Source organism: Spinacia oleracea, chromosome 1 (genome assembly GCF_020520425.1).
Source record: "Spinacia oleracea cultivar Varoflay chromosome 1, BTI_SOV_V1, whole genome shotgun sequence".
Lineage (NCBI taxonomy): Eukaryota > Viridiplantae > Streptophyta > Magnoliopsida > Caryophyllales > Amaranthaceae > Spinacia > Spinacia oleracea.
Genome location: NC_079487.1, coordinates 118788303 through 118808620, shown reverse-complemented (window position 1 = coordinate 118808620; position 20318 = coordinate 118788303). Strand labels below are relative to the sequence as shown.

Below are 20318 nucleotides of genomic sequence, written 5' to 3'. Positions count from 1 at the left end.
TTAGAACTACCCTTCCATAGTTTCATGTATTTAATTAGATAAATCCCTTTCATGTATGTAACTAGATGTACTTTTATATAATGAACGTTATTCTAAATTTCAAGTGGACGAATTTTATATTTATGTACATTGACTTATTTTTCTTTGTTTTTTCTTTTTTCCTAAAAGGTAGATATTGTTATGTACGAACGTAAATATTTAGATACTTGAAAATTTCTGAATTTGATGTTGAAATTTCAGCAACGTATATCAGATTCAAAACTGGATTTCACATCCAATCCATGCTCAATTGTAGTATATGTTGGTTGTGGTCTTCAGGTCTTGTAGGGGGATAAGTTAAGCTAAGGTCGCAACATACGACCTTTAAGTTGTGTCACAATTATGACATGGCATGTTTGTGTCATGATTTAAATTGAATACTAAAATATTTAACTTATATAATCTATAGTACATGTTTCAATAAAGGTAGGAAAATCTTAATATTCTAATTTGTTTTCTTCTTTATATCGACTCCCTTATTTACATATTTTCATAGTAAAAATATTGAATTGATAGTAAAAATATCCCGATGACACATAGCTTACGTGACGCCTATATGTACCAATTAAACTGCGATACGTAGGATTGTGACAATTAAATGTTGTCGCAACTTGCGACCTTTATCATCAACCTATGAAATAAATTGTTGAGGACAAAACTAAAATAAATATAATGCAGTTTATCGAATGGAAAGAAAACACTTCGTATAGGTTTTAAACTCTATTATAGGATTATTCTACCTAATAAAGTTACAATAAAGATAAATTTTAATTAGTAAAAATCGATTTAAATCAGTAAAAACAAGAAAAAATTAGCTGAACTAAACGCAGTAGTTGAGAAGAAAACAGTATCCTAAATCTAGCATGAATATGAGGCGGTAGTTAAATTGAAACCCCGCGTAAACGTGACGACTGACGTTTCCACAATCGTGGGCGTATTCAGTTGGACTCTTCTTCCCCTTTCTTTTTTCATGGTGCTTTCCTTCTTCACCTAAAAATCTCCACTCTCTCTCTCTCTTTAACCTGCAAGTCGGGCCACTAGTACTTCGTACACAAGGCAACCACAGCACCACCAAATTCCCCTCAGTTTTCTCTCTCTCCTCCGTTTCCACCTATTTTCTTCCGCATTTCGTCGCTTTTTCCGAGGTAAGTTTTTTCACACCTTCGTCTTGTCGATTTTCAAATTCGCGATCATCTTTTTCTTAAATATATATTTTTTATGTATTTTTTTGAATTTTATTAATTTTGTTATTGATTTATCGAAATTGAGGTCATGAAATTTTATTTTTTCACAACTTTTTTTATATTAAGTTCTGTAATGTCGAGCTTGTATTTTTATTCAGTGTGATTGTATTTTAATGAATTGCAGCTGAATTTGAGCAATTTACTTGAATTGCAGCGAATTTGAGCAATTTGTGTGAATTGAAGTGAATTTGAGCAATTTCTGTGAATTGAAGTGAATTTCAGCAATTTCTGTGAATTGTAGCGAATTGAGCAATTTGTGTGAATTGAATTGAATCGAATTTGAGCAGTTTATGTGAATTGAATCAAATTTGAGCAAATTACGAGAATTGAAGAAAACTTGAGTTTATTGTGGCTGTTAAATTATGCTTACTTGATAGTTAGGAGCTGTTTTTTTTGAGCGACTTAGTGTTGGTAAAAGTTTCAATGTTGATGCTAATTTTGTTGTTGTAGCTCTAAGAGATAAAAAAGGCAGTTACTTTGTATTGTAAAACTATTTTAACTAGGTGTTTGATAGAGGAGGAGGAGAATAATTGTAAGTGTTTTTGGTCTTTATTTATGCATTATGATTTACAGATTTAGTGTGTGGCACTGCGCCGGGTGATGTCTTGATTAATGTATCCAGTTTCACTTTGTTAGTTTACTTTAGTGATGGAGAAATTCTCCTATTTGTGTTTAGAGTTTTTCGGTGTAATGACTTTGAGAAATCTCCAAGTCTTTTGGAATTGCTGGTATTGTTTTGTCAATAATCTGATACAGTGAGGTTTTACACCAGGGACATCTATTGCTAAGAACAGATTAACAAACGGAATACTTAGAGTTTTCAGAAGAAGATCTAAAATGTAATCATATAACTTCAAGGTCATTTAGGTCAATCAAACTGTCTTCCACTCTACCCCTTACAGCTCTGATGTGACATAATGCTGTACATCAAGCTCCATGGACAGTGATTGTAGTATTGTAATTACAACAGATGCTTGCAACCAGAAGTCATATACTTTCTGCCTGTGTACATTAAGCACTCTGTCACAGAAGTGTTTGTGTTGTAAGTTATATTGTCATGGAAGATGTAGCATATTTTCGTCTGTGTATGTATGCGTTTTTCTTTGTTGTTGTTGACGTATTTCACTGTTTGCATTCTTTTCCTGTTAATTTGAGTTTGCATTCTTGTCCATTTCCGATGGAGCCAAAGATTCATTTGTTCTTTTGGCTGTGGGATGTAATGGACTAAATCAAAATGGCTCTTAATACCTCTTCGCTTCATTTCCATGAAGTAGAAGATGGTCATCCCGTTGTTGTCCCGTTATCGCTTTTGGGTCAATTGGAAACAACCTCTCTGCAATTGCAGGGGTAAGGTTGCGTACGTCCGACCCCCCTTACCCCGCTGCGGGAGCCTCTTTGAGGCAATGGGGTAATGATAATGATGATGATGTTAGTATTTCCTTTTTTCTTACTAAGAGAAGATCAAGAAGCATCTCCCTTGCATGATGGGGTGGGGAAACATTTATAAGAGGCGCATCAAAGTCTTTACATTGGCCTTCATGATCTACCTGGATTATAAGGTAAACATGCATGCTTACTGGAAAAATTCCTCCTCTCATTTATTCTAGTTCCTTTTCCCTTTCTTAGATTTGTTACGCTGAAATTTCCTTGGTCAAATTATGTTAACAGGCTTTGCAGAAGAGAAGTAAATGGATTAAAAACAAGTCTAAAAAGGATGCTATATGGAAAAAAGCTCATGAGCGCAATGCTACTCGCATCCTCAACTTCATGATACAAATGGAGGGCTTGTGGGTAAAACTTGGGCAATATTTGTCTACACGTGCTGATGTTCTTCCTGAGGCCTATATACGGCTTCTCCAGAAGCTACAGGATTCCCTTCCTCCTCGACCCTTAGACGAGGTAACATTCCATCTACTTTGGTAATTTCTAAATTAACTAGAGTAGGAGAAATTATGGATTTGTCATTTTAGTGGCTTAGGAATAGAAGATAATGCCTTAAAAAGAGTAGCTAATGGATGCGATCATTGCATGTCATATGCGGATTTTCATAAACAATGTGGTGTTTTGGTGATATAATTACAAGTTTCCGACAGAGATTTTAGCAAGGATCTTTGTTGGATTATTGGTTGGAGTTCAGCTTTGGATGGAAAATGACTATCTTCAAAATGTTTCAACTTTCAGGAATTCTCTTTAGTGAATTTGTAATATATAATAGTATCAAAGAATCCTTTTTAACTCCTGGAAGGTTTACCTTTGAGAGGCCCAAAATTGGTCTAATTTAGGTTCTGTCAAAGATGCTCTTACTGAACTTTTAACCAATCCAGAGTTCCAGACCCATTATTTGTCCTTGATTCTTAATTATCTGATTTTCTTTTCTTGTTCTTTAGCACATTTTTTTTTTTAATATTTTGTGGAGAATCAGGGCGGTCCTTATCACATATAATCCTTTCTCTTCCCTAAAATCTTTTTATCGCAATTATCTAACCATTAAAAAATGTTTGGAAGATGGAAGGCTCTTGGCTCTTGCACTATATAAGAAAGTACTAAGGATAGGAGGAAAGTACCACCTTTTCCAATGAAAAAAAAGAAGAAAATTACATATTTTTTTAAATTCGTTTTATAATACGTAGTACGTCATTCTTTTATTTGTGGTTGATTATATATTGATTTTTCTTCTGTGAGTTTTTATTGAAAATAAAGTAGTTGAGAACCAGGTGAGATCGTGACAATAAGGAAAATGTTGTCACTGAATGGGAACTAGCTGGCGCCCATTCAGGGGCCACCTCATGTTGGATATTTAGTATTGGCTTTAGTTGATGTGTGATTTCAGGGAATATACATTTCTAGCAGTATATGAAGAAATATTTGTCTTATGATTAAAGTTTATGCATCTAAATTGCTTATGAAATGATTGTTGACCTTAGAACTTTAGGCTTCTACTTTTAACCCTTGTTTATTTCTGATTGTATGGTTTTCTCTCATTCTTGACGACGTAATATGATATATATCTTTTCCAGCATTTAATCACTTTGACACACCTGGGGAAAAATGAGGTGAAAAAAAATCAGAGATTGAGCTGGATATGTTAGGCTGTCAGCTGCAACCAGAACTCAAACGTACTTTAATTAGTTAGACAAGTTGATAGGTGGAGCTAAAAGCTCTGAAAATACTCCGTATCAAATATTTTCACTTTACCTCTCTGGCTCTCTCTTTATTGAGATAAATTTGATCACATTAAGTGTCAAAATGTGTAAGACTTTACTAACATGGGAGTAATGCGATATAATCTATGTTTTGGATTGTTGTTGCTTGTTATCTGTGAAAAAGAAAATTTACCTTGTACAAGATGGTTATGTCCTTGTATATTAAGTTTTTGTTGACTTTTATATTGTGTTATGTTGGGATTTTGACGTGGATATTTTAGAGTGGAGCTCTGGCTGTTGTTATTCATCTGCCCTCGTTGAAGCTACTTGGTGTACTAGAATCGTTGCAAAAACTTTGGTACTTGATACATCTATACCATTTGGTTAACCTTTATTTTTATTTTTATGTTTTTCCACACAGGTCTGTCATACTATTGAGAAAGAGATGGGAAAATCTGTGGAGGAATTGTTTTTGAAATTCATAGAAGCACCTCTGGCTACAGCATCAGTAAGTTTAAATTATAACTGCCCTGGTCCTTTTTTCTCATTCCTGCCCCAGATAAGTTGTTATTTTTCAGAGTACATTTTCTATACGGACTGTGTTCCTTCTTTTTAATTTTATTTTTTATGTAAATATTTAAAATTTCAACTTAATGCCCTGTCAATTTTTATTTTTATTTTTTCAAAGGCTTTCAAAACTTTTAGAAGTTTGTTAATGGTAGATATTCTTTTCTTTGTTTCTCTGGCTTACTTTTTCTCCCGTGGGGATAATGACTTGTAATGATGGTAGATGGTTTTAGTATGCATACTTGAATTGAAGAGATATTCAGATGACGTTCTGTATGTTATTACCATATTATGAACTTCATTAAGCATTATATATTTTTCTCTTTATGAACACTCTGTTCGACTATTGCCATGTTTCTTAGGTTGGCCTGTGAGTTTGATGGATTTATTTATTAAATACAACTTATTCTGTATATATGAAGTCATCCTTCAAATATCACGCCTCTTTGTTAAGATAAAAGTGGCGAGCTCATTGCTTTATGTTTTTATGCAGATAGCACAGGTTCATCGTGCAACACTGAGAAATGGGAAGGAAGTGGTGGTCAAAGTTCAGCATGACGGTATTAAGCATGTTATATTGGAGGTTCTTATTGCCCTTTCCCCCTTTCTGACTTTTGCATTAGACAGCAGAACTAAAATGTAAACAAGAGAAGATAGCCACAACCTATAAGCTATTGGTGTAATCTTTGTTCACTCATAGGACTTGAAGAATGCGAAGTCAATTGTTGAATGGATAGCATGGGCTGAACCTGTTTACAATTTCAACCCCATGATAGATGAATGGTGTAAAGAAGCACCAAAAGAACTTGATTTTAACATTGAAGCTGGTACTTATTTTTCCTGTAGCTACAAATTGTTATCAAGTGCTGTGCCACAGCTTTTCTTTAATCTTTAATTTATTTTCTTAAATTAGTACTCCGTATGTTTTCATAGTAGGCACACTTTGTTTACTAATATTATCCTCATGACTGTAGAGAATACCAGAAAGGTGGCCATCAATCTTGGTTGCGATAAGATAAACAATGATACTAGGGGAACCAATGGCATTGATGTTTTGATTCCAGAAGTTATACAGGTAGTAATTTCTTGTAAGATGGTATATTTGATTACTTTGATACTTAAATATATTGGCAGTATCACAGTGAGGGTGAACAATATATTTTACTTCCCCACTTTTGTGAATTACTCCCTCCATCCTTTAATACTCGCCCCACTTTCCTTATAAAGCTGTCCCTTAATACTCGCCTCGTTTCTATAAATGGCATACTTATACTTATATTATATCATTTCTCTCATTTAACCATGGACCCATTTATATTCTTATTTCCTTAAAAAGCATTAAAAATTAAACCCACCCCCACCCCACCCCTTTATTTGACACTTTCCCCACTGACTATATTAAAAAAGTACCCCACTATCAACTACCACCTAATAAATTACTAAGTCAATCAAATTGCCTAAAACTTTGTGACGGTCAAACTGGGGCGAATATTAAGGGACGGAGGGAGTACTATCTTTTAAGCTTTTTTCTTAAACAACTACTTCATTCTCAATTTTGTTTGAGTACCACTACCAAAGTACCAATTGACGGAATCTGTAAGAAAACGACCCAAATTTCCCATTCCTTCCAATTTCTTCACCCATTACTAAAAATGACAAAACTATCATTTCATTGTGCTCACCATCAACCTTCTTTGCGTAGGCTAAAAAGTGACATTTTATATATACGGTAATTTTATACTCCCTCCGTCCCAAAATTATAGCCCTGTTTTCTATTTTGGGCGTCCCAAATTTATAGTCCTGTTTCTATTTTTGGCCATTAATTTTCACACTTTCCCATACACTATATTCCACTTTTCCACTTTCCCGTACACTTCCCCACTTCCCCACACACTAAATTTCACTTTCCCACTTTCTTACTTTCCCATACACTATATTCCACTTTTCTTAAAACGCGTGTTTTTAGTCAAACTGGACTATAATTTTGGGACGGAGGGAGTACTATTAAGTATAAACGTTAAATATTCCTTAAAATAATATTTGGTATATATATTTATAAATATTATTAATATTAACAAAGGTAGTATAAATATATGTCTTTGCATTGCTGAATTAGCCTTTTTAAAAACCAAATTGAACTCGTAATATGAAAACAGTAATAAAAGAAGCATTAATACACCCAATTGAAGATCCTTTTGCGGATGTTTCAAATTTACCCCTACCTTAAATACCCAAACTTAGAGTTTAACAATGAATTTTTAATTCCTTAACCACAAATTAAAACAAATTCAAGCTTGATTTACTTGTTAAATTAATCATTCGAATATTCAAACCTCATACATTTCAATTTGATCCTTGGATTCTTACTTTTAACCCCCAGCTGGTGAAATTCTGTAAAGAATTAAAAACTCCTCCAAATTCAAATGAACCCTAAATTAGAGATTGAAACCCAACTCCTCAAAGGGCTAAAAATGCAATACTAATGATTCTTCCGAAATTTACCACTGATTCCACTCTCTTTCCAGTTTTATTGCTTTTTTATTTGGATCTACAGTGAAAGTATAAAGGGGATGATGGTTGGTAAATGCAGAAAAGAAATGAAGCAAAGATATAATGTAGGCCCCACAAACGAAATGTTGTAACAGTTTCCGCCAAATGTTAGTGTTACTGAAACAAAATTTGGAATACAGGTAGTTGTTTACAATTTTCCTTATTCTCATATAAAAAGGAACCTAAAATATACTTCGTATGAGAAAGAGCACTAAAACAATGGGATACCCCTGGGAGAACTGTTAAGTGGATGTTAAAATGGGATGCCCCTGAGACTTTTCTGGGAGAACCGTTACAATCCTTCAGGAATTATGAACTTTCTTTTAGATGATAGAATCAAGATAAAACCAGCTCAATGAGGTCATCCCATCAGTTAAACCTCAAAATTCAGTTCCCATCTTGTCTTTTTTCCGAGTTATCACTAAAACAATGACTCATTTCTCTGTTTTTCCCCCACTTTCATCATTGGCAGTCAACAGAGAAAGTGATAGTTTTGGAGTATATGGATGGGGTTCGCTTAAATGATTTTGAAGCTCTGCAAGAATTGGGTGTTGATAGAAAAAAACTTGTGGAAGAAATCACACGTGCTTATGCCCACCAAATCTATGTCGATGGATTCTTTAATGGTGATCCTCATCCTGGTACGCATATATCCCTTTTGCTTTCCGTCCTTGCTGCTTATCATTACCATATGAGGCTCATTGCCACCAAGCATGCTCACAATTAATATGTGAGTATTTGCAAATGCATTTACGCTAACCCAACTGTCCAATGTTTCTGTGCTGGATAAATCAGGAAACTTTCTTGTGAGCAAAGAGTTTCCGCATCGTCCAATTTTGCTAGATTTTGGCCTCACGAAGTCACTTCCAGCAACCACAAAACAAGCGCTGGCAAAGATGCTCTTAGCAGCTTCAGAGGTTAGTTGGAGCGGTTTATGTTAGTTAAAGTGATTTTTTCCCCAGTACTGATGATCGATATTTGTTTTCAGCAATCTTGTTTCTGGAATTATAAGCTTTTAGGCTCCAATAGGAGGCAAAAGCTGTTTGTAATTCAGAAAGTCATTAAAACAGTACAAGTATGATGTCTGTGTTTTCTATCAACAATAACATGCATATACAGTATAAAGCCTTGAAAAGGATGGACGCAAATGTGTAGGCACTAGGATATGAGAATTAATGGCATAACAGCGACATTTTATCTTTAGGTGAACCCTTTGACAGAGGTCCTGGAAGAAGGTTTGCTAGGCAGTCTAGAGCTGACCTGAACATTTTATTTTGAGATTTATGACGTGCTAGCTGGTGTCAACAATATTTATTGAATATAGGACTCTGCTTAAATACTCTATGCCTTACAAGGATGTTTTGCAGTTTGAGAGATTCCTGTCATAGTTCTGGACCTTCTGATCTCATAATTGGTTTTTGTGATGTCATTTTTCTAGTTTAAAACTTCTTTCCTCCTCTTATGCACTTAACTGAACTCCAAAAGAAAAATGAGCCTTTCTAGAAGTTCTTTGGATATACCAGTTTGATAGAATTACGAAATGATTGATGCTACTATGCTAATAATGGCAGGGGGATCATGTGGCACTTTTGTCTGCATTTGCAGAAATGGGACTTAAGTTGCGCATGGATTTGCCTGAGCAGGCAATGGAGGTGACAACGGTCTTCTTTCGTAACTCAACTCCTGCAAGCGAAGCTGCTGTGAGTATTGGATTTGGTGTCAAGGTTTCCGGTTTGCTTTTCTAATCTACTTTTACTAAAGCCGAGTTCTCTGTACAGGAAACGTTAAAAAAGTTCTCAGAAGAAAGAGAAAAGAAATTGAAGGCCTTACAAGAAAAGATGCAGCTTGGTGAAAAAGAAGCTAAACGATTTAGTCCTGTAAGTTTGGTCTAAGTTTTTATTGAATGGTACTACTCTATGACTCTTGTCACACATGTATGTAAACATTGTAATGGCTGTTTCTAGGTTGATGCCTTCCCTGGAGATATAGTGATATTTACACGTGTGCTGAATCTTTTAAGAGGTCAGTCTGTAAATGCCTTAATTAGATAATTTTTGTCATAAAGTTTTTTGTTTAAATAACGTCTTGAGAATAATATATGTGGTTTTCTGTGATACTAATTAAACATTTGACTTCAAATTAGGTCTTTCTGCCACAATGGATGTCCGCATTGTCTACTTTGATATCATGAGACCATTTGCCGAGTCTGCTTTGGGAGGGTGTGTTAGTCTCAAACTCTCAACCGAATGTGGATGTTTTTATTAAGTTCATTTTAGTCTGACATAGATTTATTTACTTGTCAGAATCATTAATATGGGACCAGCAACAAATACGCAATGGCTCTGTGACACTCCTGTGCATTCAGATGTGGAGGGAAAGCTGCGGAAGCTCTTGATCGATCTGGGAAATTCTGGAAAGATACTGGGAGTTCAGGTATGTTGTTTAATGTTTATGCATATGATGCTTCTGCAAAAATTTTCACAACCCTTTTTGTGCCCCTTATGGTGTTGAGCTTAATATACGGATTGTCTAGCTTTTTTTTTTACTGGATCAATGTATGCCCCCCCTTGCTTACAAGATGAAATATGCTCACAAGTAAGATAAAGATAAGATACGTAGTAGTTTTTCTTTTCTTGCTGCTTTCTCACATTTGTCATATGTGTTCCTGTTTCTGTGCTATTATTTCTTCTTTGCCTCATTTCATTCCGATGGGCAGGGAAAGAGACATTTGAGCCTTTGAGGAATAAGAAGTTTGGAGGATGGAGTTTTTTTAATACCTACTTAGCCGTCATATATCACATGTTCACATATTATTGGAAAAATTTTGTCCTAAAACTCCTAATTCTAGGCGAATGTAGTTACTATCCAAAGAAAAGAAGGAACTTTTAGTTGAATTGTCTATTCCTGGTACTGACTGGTTTTATTTCCAGAATTGCCTGAAAATTGAATAAGGAGAGGAAACTAGTGACAAGATTTCGCGTGTATGTGAAAATAACATACACTATCATCCTTACTATACTAGTTATCTGATTTGAGTTGAAAACAACCAAGCAAGTAACAAAATTATTGAGTTGATAATAATTACAATAACTCTAAACTAATGCAACTAAGGGTTTCACCAAAAAAAAATGCAACTAAGGATATAATCAATGTATCTAATAAATCCCTACCTCAATAATCAAACGATAAAGCTATAGAAAAAAAGATGAGCCTTTTAGTTGCTAATAACCATTTTTGAGTATTAATGAGTTCTATAATATGCAATGAAACCTAGGCTCATGGAATCATGCACTATTAAAGACATTAGAACGACATCCTAAAGTTACTAACAACCAGATCAACTTATTTCCAGTGGAGAAATCATGTCCTTATGGAGATTCTCACAACCATCTAAATCCAACTCTTATTGATAATAAAGACATTAGGTTTAATCAATACTAAGTTACTTCTAACCTTGCATCAATAAGCTAAAGCAATAAGATTTAGTTAGTGAAGTTAGGGATTTGGTGGAAAATTTTCTTGATTAGGGTTTAAGTAACCCTAGATTAAAGAACTACTCACACATAAACAAATTGACAAAGAAAATAGAAATATTGAGGAACAGAATAATTGCAATTAAAAAAATAAGAGAGGCAGACAAGAAAATACTAGGGATCTGTTCTCTTCAGCTAAAATATGGTGTTTTGTTCTGCATGTTATAAGTTCTGATCTGATCTATTGATTTGTGTAAACTTTAACCACATTTTTATGTTAAATATATAAGAAGAAAACATTATCAAGTAGGGTCTTGTTAGATTCGTCTTAATGGGTATTTTTCAAAGTGTCTATATGAAACCCTATTACATAAGCCGACATAAGAAAGTTGTAAGTAAAAGCTGCTTCAGCATCAGACATGCACGGACGTGCCAGACTTCTTGCTTCCAGAACCTATTGATCTCTGAAAATAGGAGTGGCACGGACGTATCGAATCCTACTGATCTTGAAACGAAGGAATGGCACGGAAGTGGCACAAGTGGCATGTATATGCTCCTTCAGAAGTTCAGAATTCAGATACCACTTTCCAGAAGCGAGTCAGTAGTTTCTGCCTCCAAGGAAAAGGTTCTGAATGTTGTGCCTGATATGGCACGGTTGAGGACCATTTGCTTGCAATTCCTTTCAAATTTCCATATGTGGGGCCCAAAATTTGCTCATAGGATTTCGTGGCCTGTGCCTCGTTTATCATCGGCTCATTAGAGTCACTGAGAATCCAATTATCCTTGAAGTTCATAAAAAACACAGGAATAACCCTTGAAGCATCATGGAACTTAAGTAAGCGGAAATCATGCAAAATTAGTTCTTAATGCTCTAAAAGTATATTAAATGAGACTGAAAATGCACCTAAACATACTTCTCTGACACATGATGCATGTTTACAGTTTAGAGGTTACATGTGTCTATTAACATGTTCTGCTACAAAGAGGTTGCTAGTTCATGATTCATGAACTTCCTTTTCTCTCATTAAATTTAATTATTGATGTGTTATTTAAGAGCCTTGATTCATCTTTTAACTGGCTGTGGATCTGATAGGATATGATTTAGAGTTATTTTGATCACAAGATTTAGCAGAGAAGTTGCTGGAACTTGCTGCCACTTACGTTGTTAGATGTAGTCACATACTCACAAGTCTTCCGTTCTTAGGCATGTAACAGTGTCTACAGTGAGGAAAGCATTAGTTATGACTTATGAGTTGTTTTGTATTGAGCAATTCTTTCCCCTTCTTCATCATTTGCTTTACTTAATGTTATACCATCAAATCTGTAAGGCTGATTTTATGCTTATGTTTTCCTTTGAGTCTTCAATCCATTGACATAATTGAAGCATCATTTTTGTTTTGATTTGAGGTTCCTGCTTCTGTCGTGCAAAAATCGTTATATGTCTCATTTGGTATAAGTAAAAAATAGGGATGGCATTGGCAATAGTTCATTTGGTACTTTTACATGGGATATCCCCTGCAAATGTCCAGATTGCGGATCTTCTTTAGCAAACACTTGTTCTTTATTTTTATTTCAAGGTGTGGGTGCAAGTGTTAATGAAAGGGCATGAAGAAACGCAAGTGTTTGCTAATGGTGACACATCACTAGGACATAAAACATAGAACATTCAGTATAGAACCATGCAAAAATTCTGTACCATTACAGGCTTTACAGAAACTATGAAATGAGATCATCGATGCAGATGAATAGTGTATTCTTCTTAAAAGAATGTGTTGCAGGTGTTGGAATGGGATTTTTTTTGTTTTTAAATACTACCAGTTACAACAAACTGTTGACAACAAATTAAGGCATTTGAAAAGTTCCCATCAAATTTTTATTTAACAACATCAATTTTCTGCAATGTCAATTAGATCTGTGCCTACAAAGATGGGGAAGTCATCATTGACACTGCTGCTGGAGTGCTTGGGAAGTATGATCCCCGACCAGTTCAGCTTGATTCGTTGTTTCCTGTCTTTTCAGTGACGAAGGGTATCACAGCAGGATTGCTACACTGGTTAGTCGATAACAGGTACAAACCTTACAATATAAGTAGTGCTGTGCTTATCTTTGCATCACTATTATGCTATAAAGTTCTGAAGCTATAGGTTGACTAAATCTGGTAACTGGCGCGTTATTGATTCCGCCTTTTTGTGTTTTGTTCTAGATTTTGGAAATTATAAGCTTTTTGATGCAGGAAACATAATAAAAAGTATTTGGGGGTTGGAGGTGGGGGGGGGGGGGTGTAGAACAAGATTAATGGAAAAGTCAGGGGTGAAGAGATGAGATACTGAAGAAATAAGAGTAAGAGGGAAGGCTTAGGGTATTATTGAATGATCAATAGAGTTTCTGGAGCTTGCAATGAACTCTCTGACCCTGAATTATATAGAAGCCTGAAGTAAGGCATTTCAGAAGTCATCAGTGGCAGGATTTGGAGAATAAATTGCATAGAGAAATTTTAGACATTTCTAGTTGAAGGAAAAGGTCAATTTTGTTTCCTTAAAAAATGAATTCTTTATATATCAAGTAATTTTTATTTTGGACGGTTTTTTAAAGATTTGGCAAAACATGGCCACAGAAGTCAATTGAACAATAAATGAGGGTCCCTGTCGAAAATCAGAAGAAATTTTTTCTACCATTTATAAGTTTACAAAATATAGGGTCATCATGTAGAATTTCCCGTTATTTTTTTGGGGAAAGGAGATAGAGACATAACATTGAAGGCATGGTTTTGTGCTTGTCTGAGACTCTCAGGAGGCTGTGTCACTGTAAATGAAAATCCCAACACTTGCTTTTGCTTGTTGTTGTCTCTTTATATAGCACTTTTCTCTCCGCCCCTTTCTCCATTTCTGTCCTGGTGGATTGAGGTGGTTAGGGAGTGGGAGTTGAAAAAGAATAGTCCGACTAGTGCTAAGTACTCTGCATTTTGTAATCTAATACTTGTATTTTCTCTGACTACTTAAATGTTGTTTTCCAAAATGGGAAATGTGACTTCAGTGGTTGGATAACCATTTTGTGATAAAGACCTACTTAATAAAGGAGACTCCGAGTCCAATGCATAATTTGAAAATGAACAATAATAAAGGGGTTAATGTTGTAAGTTCTTTGACAAATCTTTACCATAACGATTGAACTTACGGAAGTTTCTACAGATTAGTGTGCTTGAGGATGGTTAAGTTTCATACTTGAGTTAGCTTGTTTGTCTAATAAAGTTTTATCCGTCATTTCTTGTGATGTTTAGCTGTCCTGCAACTAATAGTATCAGTCCCTGTAAGCAAATGAGCATTGAGTTTTAGACTATCTATAAAGCTACTGAGTAAAAGCAACAACAAATAAAGCTACTAGGTGTAATAAAGATGTATAAAGTAAAGAGGGCATCTGAGTCCAAGGAAGAATCAGCCAGATTCACAAATGTCTAACCCCTTAATTTGAAAATTCAGGAATTTGATTATCTTCCTTTTTAACAAGAAAGATATAAAGTCTGTAAAGTTTTCTGCTGGATAATTCTTTTTGCTTCTGATCCTTCAGAAAACTAAGCTATGATGAAAACATTGCTTCTGTATGGCCTGAATTTGCATCAAACAATAAGGATGCGATAAAGGTATCATGCTTCTATTCTCAGAGGCATCTTTGCTTTAATATTGTTTCCTTTCTACTACTTTGTTACATACATTCATTTCCCTCTGCAGGTTCATCACGTTCTTAATCATACGTCTGGTCTCCATAATGCGTTGGCCAACATCATGAAAGATAATCCATTGTCGGTATCGGATTGGAGTGAGTGCTTGCAACAAATGGCTCAGTCTACTCCTGAGAGCGAGCCTGGTCAACTACAGTTGTATCATTATCTCTCATTCGGATGGCTATGTGGTGGAATTGTTGAGGTTTTGATCTTGTCATTTACTGTAATTCTTGGCATATGCTAATTTGCTTTTCTTTTGCATGCTGCCATTAGATATCAGAGCAAGACGTCAATTGGCTGTTTTATCTCAGTTTTATTTATGCAGTGAGGTTGGGGGGTTGGTTTGTTATATGGAGTGCAAGTTGATCAATGCTTTTATCTTTTTTGTTTATTTTTCCATTAAATATGAACTGTCTCAATCTTTATTTATCCTAATCTGCACAGGTGACTTTTTGTGTGATGGACTTGCAAAATGCCCTGTCCCAGTTCCGGACCGAATTACACAACCCAAACTTAATTGACTAGAACCAAGCAACTCAAAAGTTCATATAAGTATAATTGATTTATTTTTCATAAATACAACTCCCCTTGTTTCTAAATAACTGTCGCTTTTACTTTGACTGTTAAACTCCCCCATTTTCTTTTGATGTTGGTGTACACTCTTGTTTCTTGGAGTGGTGAGTGTAAGAAAGATGTGGATAAAGTAAAGAGAGATGTAGTAAAAAGGCAGGTGAGTATAATTTTTAAAAAATGGACAATTTAAGAGGGAATGTGTGGAAAGGGTGTAAACATTGTGAGGATATGGGATAAGATGGTAAAATGCGTGTGCCAACAATAGAATAAAAGTAAGAGGGGGGGACATCAAATAAAACACGTCAAAATGGAAAGTGAGTACACAAAAAAAAAAAAAAAAAACAAAGAAACAAAGAGAGTATATATATGTTACAAATCCGTTGGTATAAAGTTATAATTGTATTAATGTTTTTAGAATACCCAAATGTCAAAGTTGGTTCTTGAAAACTGTATTGACATTTATATTTTGGAACAGTGAGTAGTAAGTTAATATCTAAGGGGCCGAACATGTTTCAACCCGAATCAACTCGAACTAAACTGAAATCGAACTGAAAGACTCATCATTCTTGTATGATTAGGAACTCAATCTTATTCTGAATTACCTGTTTTCAACCTGTATCTTGTGATTTAATGTAGTGTCTATATGCACTATACTATTACATTGATTCTGTTTATATCGGACCAATTCTGTTTACATTGAATGTGCTTTTGGTGATCCTGATTCCTGAGTTTGCTATCCTCTTTGCCTGACTCCATTTTGGGTTCTACTTTTTGATATAATCTTCATTCGATATAGTTGTATTTAAAACATGTATTCCTGATTTAATTTAACATTATAATTTTGGATTTATCAGCGTGCATCTGGGAAGAAATTCCAAGAGATTCTTGAAGAAGCATTCATTCATCCACTAAGTATTGAGGGCGAGCTGTATATTGGCATTCCCCCAGGCAAGTTGTTAACATTCTTGTGTTTGAGGATTCTTCTTTTAAAGCTTGTTGCGAGAATAAAATCTAATTTGCACTTCAATTAGATTAGAACACCAGAGTACCAATTCCAATTCCATTGACGTTTTTCTTTTTTCCTCTTCTCCTTCTCCTTTGCCTTTATTCTTAATTTCTTTCATTTCTCCAGTCTAATATTTTTTTAGTGCAGGAGTTGAAAATCGACTAGCAGCACTTACACTAGATACGGATGATCTCAAGAAACTCCCTGACTTGGATGCACGTTCTGACTTGCCTTCCACTTTCCAACCAAGCCAGATTGCTCAGGTTGCCACTGCACTCCCAGCCCTCTTCAATTCTCTTTTTGTTCGCCGTGCTATCATACCTGCTGCCAATGGACATTGCTCTGCGCGTGCTCTTGCGCGTTATTATGCTTCATTGGCCGACTCAGGAACTGTTCCAAAACTTCCCTCCTCCTCACCTCGCCTTGGCAGCCACGTCCATATACCAAAGTTTTCCTCTGATAAACTTCACAAGAAAGAAAACAACACCAGTAAGAAGCGCCTAAATCTGTTTTCTCTATGCAGAACCATGATGTCTGAAAATTTCAACCATGAAAAAGGTAAAAATGTTGTCAAGGGTCCTAGTTATGATAGGTTCCCAAGTGACGAGCCTAGTAGCAGCAACAACAGCAATGGCAGTCACGTTGAACAAAACATACTTGGTCACAATGTGAATGGTGATGATCATGAAAAGAAGAATGAGAAACTTTTTAGAAATCCTAACATTCATGATGCCTTCATGGGTTTAGGAGAATATGAGAATTTTGCTTTGCCTGATGGAGATTTTGGGTTAGGATTTAAGCGGATAATTTCTGCGGACGGATCCATTATTGGTTTTGGTCACTCGGGTATGGGTGGGTCAACCGGTTACTGTGACGTAAAAAACAGGTTCTCAATTGCCATTACATTAAACAAAATGTCATTTGGAGGTGTCACCGCAGACATTATTCAGCTGGTTTGTTCAGAGTTGAACCTTCCTTCACCCAAGTTGAAAGGTGCTGGCGTTAGGGAAGGAAATTCAGAGCCAAATTTTGAAAGGCCTTTGATTAACTGATAATTATTTTATATATCTTCAATAATCATTATTATAATTTTTTTGTTATGGTCTTTTGTAATGCTATTTCATGTATATTTACAGAAGGTGAAGACTGTACCATTAGCAGTTGTATAAAAATGACGAATGCTGCAAGCAAAGTATATGAATTATTAATAATATTCTTGTATTTATTTGATATGAAGATAAAAAAAAAAGCTAAAAATAATTTGGTCTGATAAGAACCTGAGCAAGGGGGATTGTCTTCACCTTATTGAGGTTTGTCAGTGGTCATATTGGTGTTCAAGGGGGATTGTCACAAAAAACAAGCACTTGGTATGCCTTGGAAAATTTGCAAATGAAAGGAATGTCGAATTGTCGATACACATATTTTGGTTAGGGTCTTATATCTTAATAGTTTGAAAAGTTTTACGGTTTCACCTAAATATTTCATCATATTACACTCAACTCTTATCAATTGAATACATAAATGTCAAAATTTTGATACTTAAAACGTCAAAACAAAATATTTCATCATATCACACTCAAACCTTATCAATTGAATACATAAATTTCAAAATTTTGATACTTAAAACGTCAAAAGTAATTCCAATCAACTCTACAAAGAGTCAAACTGAATTAATTCATCCTTTAAGTTTTGGCTGGCCACCCTCCGCACTCCAGACACCTACTTCAACACCCACATTAAGCCTTGCCAAAAATAAATTAAAATAAATAAAATACTCACATCAACTCCCATTATACCTACCATACACCCAAAACACACTAGCATATGCAAAACTCTACATTTAAGATTGAGAGATATCTTTAATTCTTACCAAATTAAAACCAAATTAAAATGTGAAGTAACTCACATTGTCAATCGAATTAGACCAAAGCCCAAATCAACATTGTGTGTAACGACATTCTTACAGTGTGTTTGATGACTTGATACAGCCATACAGGGTATTAAATACTTCATTAATAAGGAAAATTAAGATTATGCTATGTTCACTTTATTTTCACTTATTTTAAGAAAAATAAGTTCAAATAAGTTGAGGAAAAATAAGGGTTGACCTAGACAGTACATACTGAAATAAGTTTTCATAAGTTTTAATAGGTTTACTTAAGTTCAAATAATTTCAAAAAAAGTAAGTAAACAAAACGTACTTTTTTTGAGGGAAAGATTAGGCTAATATATTAAATCGAAAGAGTACATTAAATCGAAAGAGAGTCTATTAGTACATAGGATGAAACCTCACTCGGGGAGTGGTTCTCCCAACATTGTTCATTAGCAAACGGTACTACCTTTGCAAGATAATGGGCAACACTATTTCCATCTCTTTTGACATGAGACCAATTTAGAAAACCAAATTGCAACTAGTAGAGGCTATGTCCTCCAAGACACTATCCACTAAAGAAGTAAACAAAACGTACTTTTTTTTTTAAAGGAAAATTAATTCATTAATAAAGATCATACGACATCTACAAGAGAAATATAGATTTAACAAATACATGACAAATTGAATTAAATAAAGGTTTCCTTCATCAAAACTACGGTCGTTGAATGAATCTTGCACTGTAGAACGTCTCCCGTATATAACGCTGGAACATGCATGCATTCTTTTCAGAGAGAGGGTCTAACGATAAACAAAACGTACTTTAAGTAAGTATATACAGTAGAAAACTATATACTCGTTGAGACAGAAAACAATAAAAAGTATTCCAATTTTTGAAATTTTAAATGTTAGCAAAAAATAATTAGAACAACTTATCTGGATGTTACGAAATACGAACTGAACAATTATCGTGCCGTAGCCGAACCACTACTCTAAAAGACAATTGACGCTATCCCGATGCAGTAGAACGCTTGCGGTTGTTTTACAGGGTTAACACGATACCAAGGATTAATTTGAGAAAGACAGAGAGTGAATAGTTTCTGGCCAAAAAGAATATATGTGGCCCACAAAACCCACGCTCGCGAACCAAGAGCCCCCAAGGGCCACGGCCCGAGCCCAACCCGGCCACACATATGTGTTATGTGTCCACGCGTGCCACTCTCATGCTTTCTTAAACAAGTACTCCCTCCGTCCCTTAATACTCGCACCGCTTTCCTTTTCGGGCCGTCCCTTAATACTTGCACCGCTTCTATAATGGAAATTTTTACCATTATTATATTTCTTACACTTACCTACAAACCCACCTACACCCCTACTCCCTACAAAAAATCATTTAAAAATACACACCCCCCACTCACCACTCCCCACCCCTCACATATTTCCCACTAACTATATTAAAAAAATACCCCACTATCAACAAACACCCATTAAATTATTAAGTCAATTCAAATGTATTAAACTCTGCACGGTCAAACCGGTGCGAGTATTAAGGGACGGAGGGAGTATTGTACTCAAACCCCCAAATATAAACCAGGAATAAAGTTGGTGTTTTTATCAATGCGGAGCTTTTTCCCTTTTCACTTTTCCCCCTTTTTTTCCACTTTCAACGAGAATTTCCAACATTAAATCTTGCAACAAAGGAAATGTTAATTTGAAATGTTATACTATAGTCAATTTGTCACTCAATATTGTGTAAGGATGACAGATTTCCAAATTTCAAGTCCACTTCTTAAAACTAAGAGTTCCACCCGACCATCCCCAAAGGACATTACCAACATTTGGCATCTTAGTATACATAAACCCGACAATTAATTAATAATTGTGATTAGAAAATTAATAATTAAGGATATGAAACGTACAAAAAAAGGAAAAGGAAAAGGGAAACAACTTTAGCTAGAAAACGCGTATTGGCAGCTTGCATTTCATGTATCTTTCGCATTTTGTACATTCATGCAAAGAGATGGTGCCATGGTGGTGTACGTAGTAGATCTTTTATGATTTGTCTAATTTATTAAACCGAACCACTATCCGTATCTTTAAATAACAATTATTTAGTTTTTTGAGGGAAAAAAAAT

At 35.1% G+C, this 20318-nt stretch overlaps 1 protein-coding gene across 3 annotated transcripts; it reads left to right on the top strand.

Annotated features, from left to right (window-relative positions):
* The first annotated feature begins 942 nt into the window (after window positions 1–942).
* Window positions 943–17543, top strand: LOC110783904 (uncharacterized). Of its 3 annotated transcripts, none has more exons than XM_021988287.2 (19): window positions 943–1184; window positions 2744–2842; window positions 2952–3182; window positions 4848–4934; window positions 5487–5576; window positions 5694–5820; window positions 5968–6068; window positions 8016–8184; window positions 8339–8460; window positions 9115–9243; window positions 9322–9420; window positions 9508–9565; window positions 9687–9762; window positions 9847–9976; window positions 12927–13084; window positions 14581–14653; window positions 14742–14936; window positions 16162–16255; window positions 16461–17543. In XM_021988287.2, exons 2-19 carry the CDS (start codon window positions 2765–2767, stop codon window positions 17363–17365), a joined length of 2922 nt encoding a protein of 973 aa, XP_021843979.1. In that variant the 5' UTR covers window positions 943–1184; window positions 2744–2764; the 3' UTR covers window positions 17366–17543. The 3 variants fall into 3 exon arrangements, with proteins under 3 accessions (XP_021843979.1, XP_021843981.1, XP_056697780.1); XM_021988289.2 differs by having other exon boundaries at window positions 2739–2842; XM_056841802.1 differs by lacking the exons at window positions 943–1184; window positions 2744–2842 and having other exon boundaries at window positions 3128–3182; window positions 5487–5553.
* The last annotated feature ends 2775 nt before the right edge of the window (window positions 17544–20318 follow it).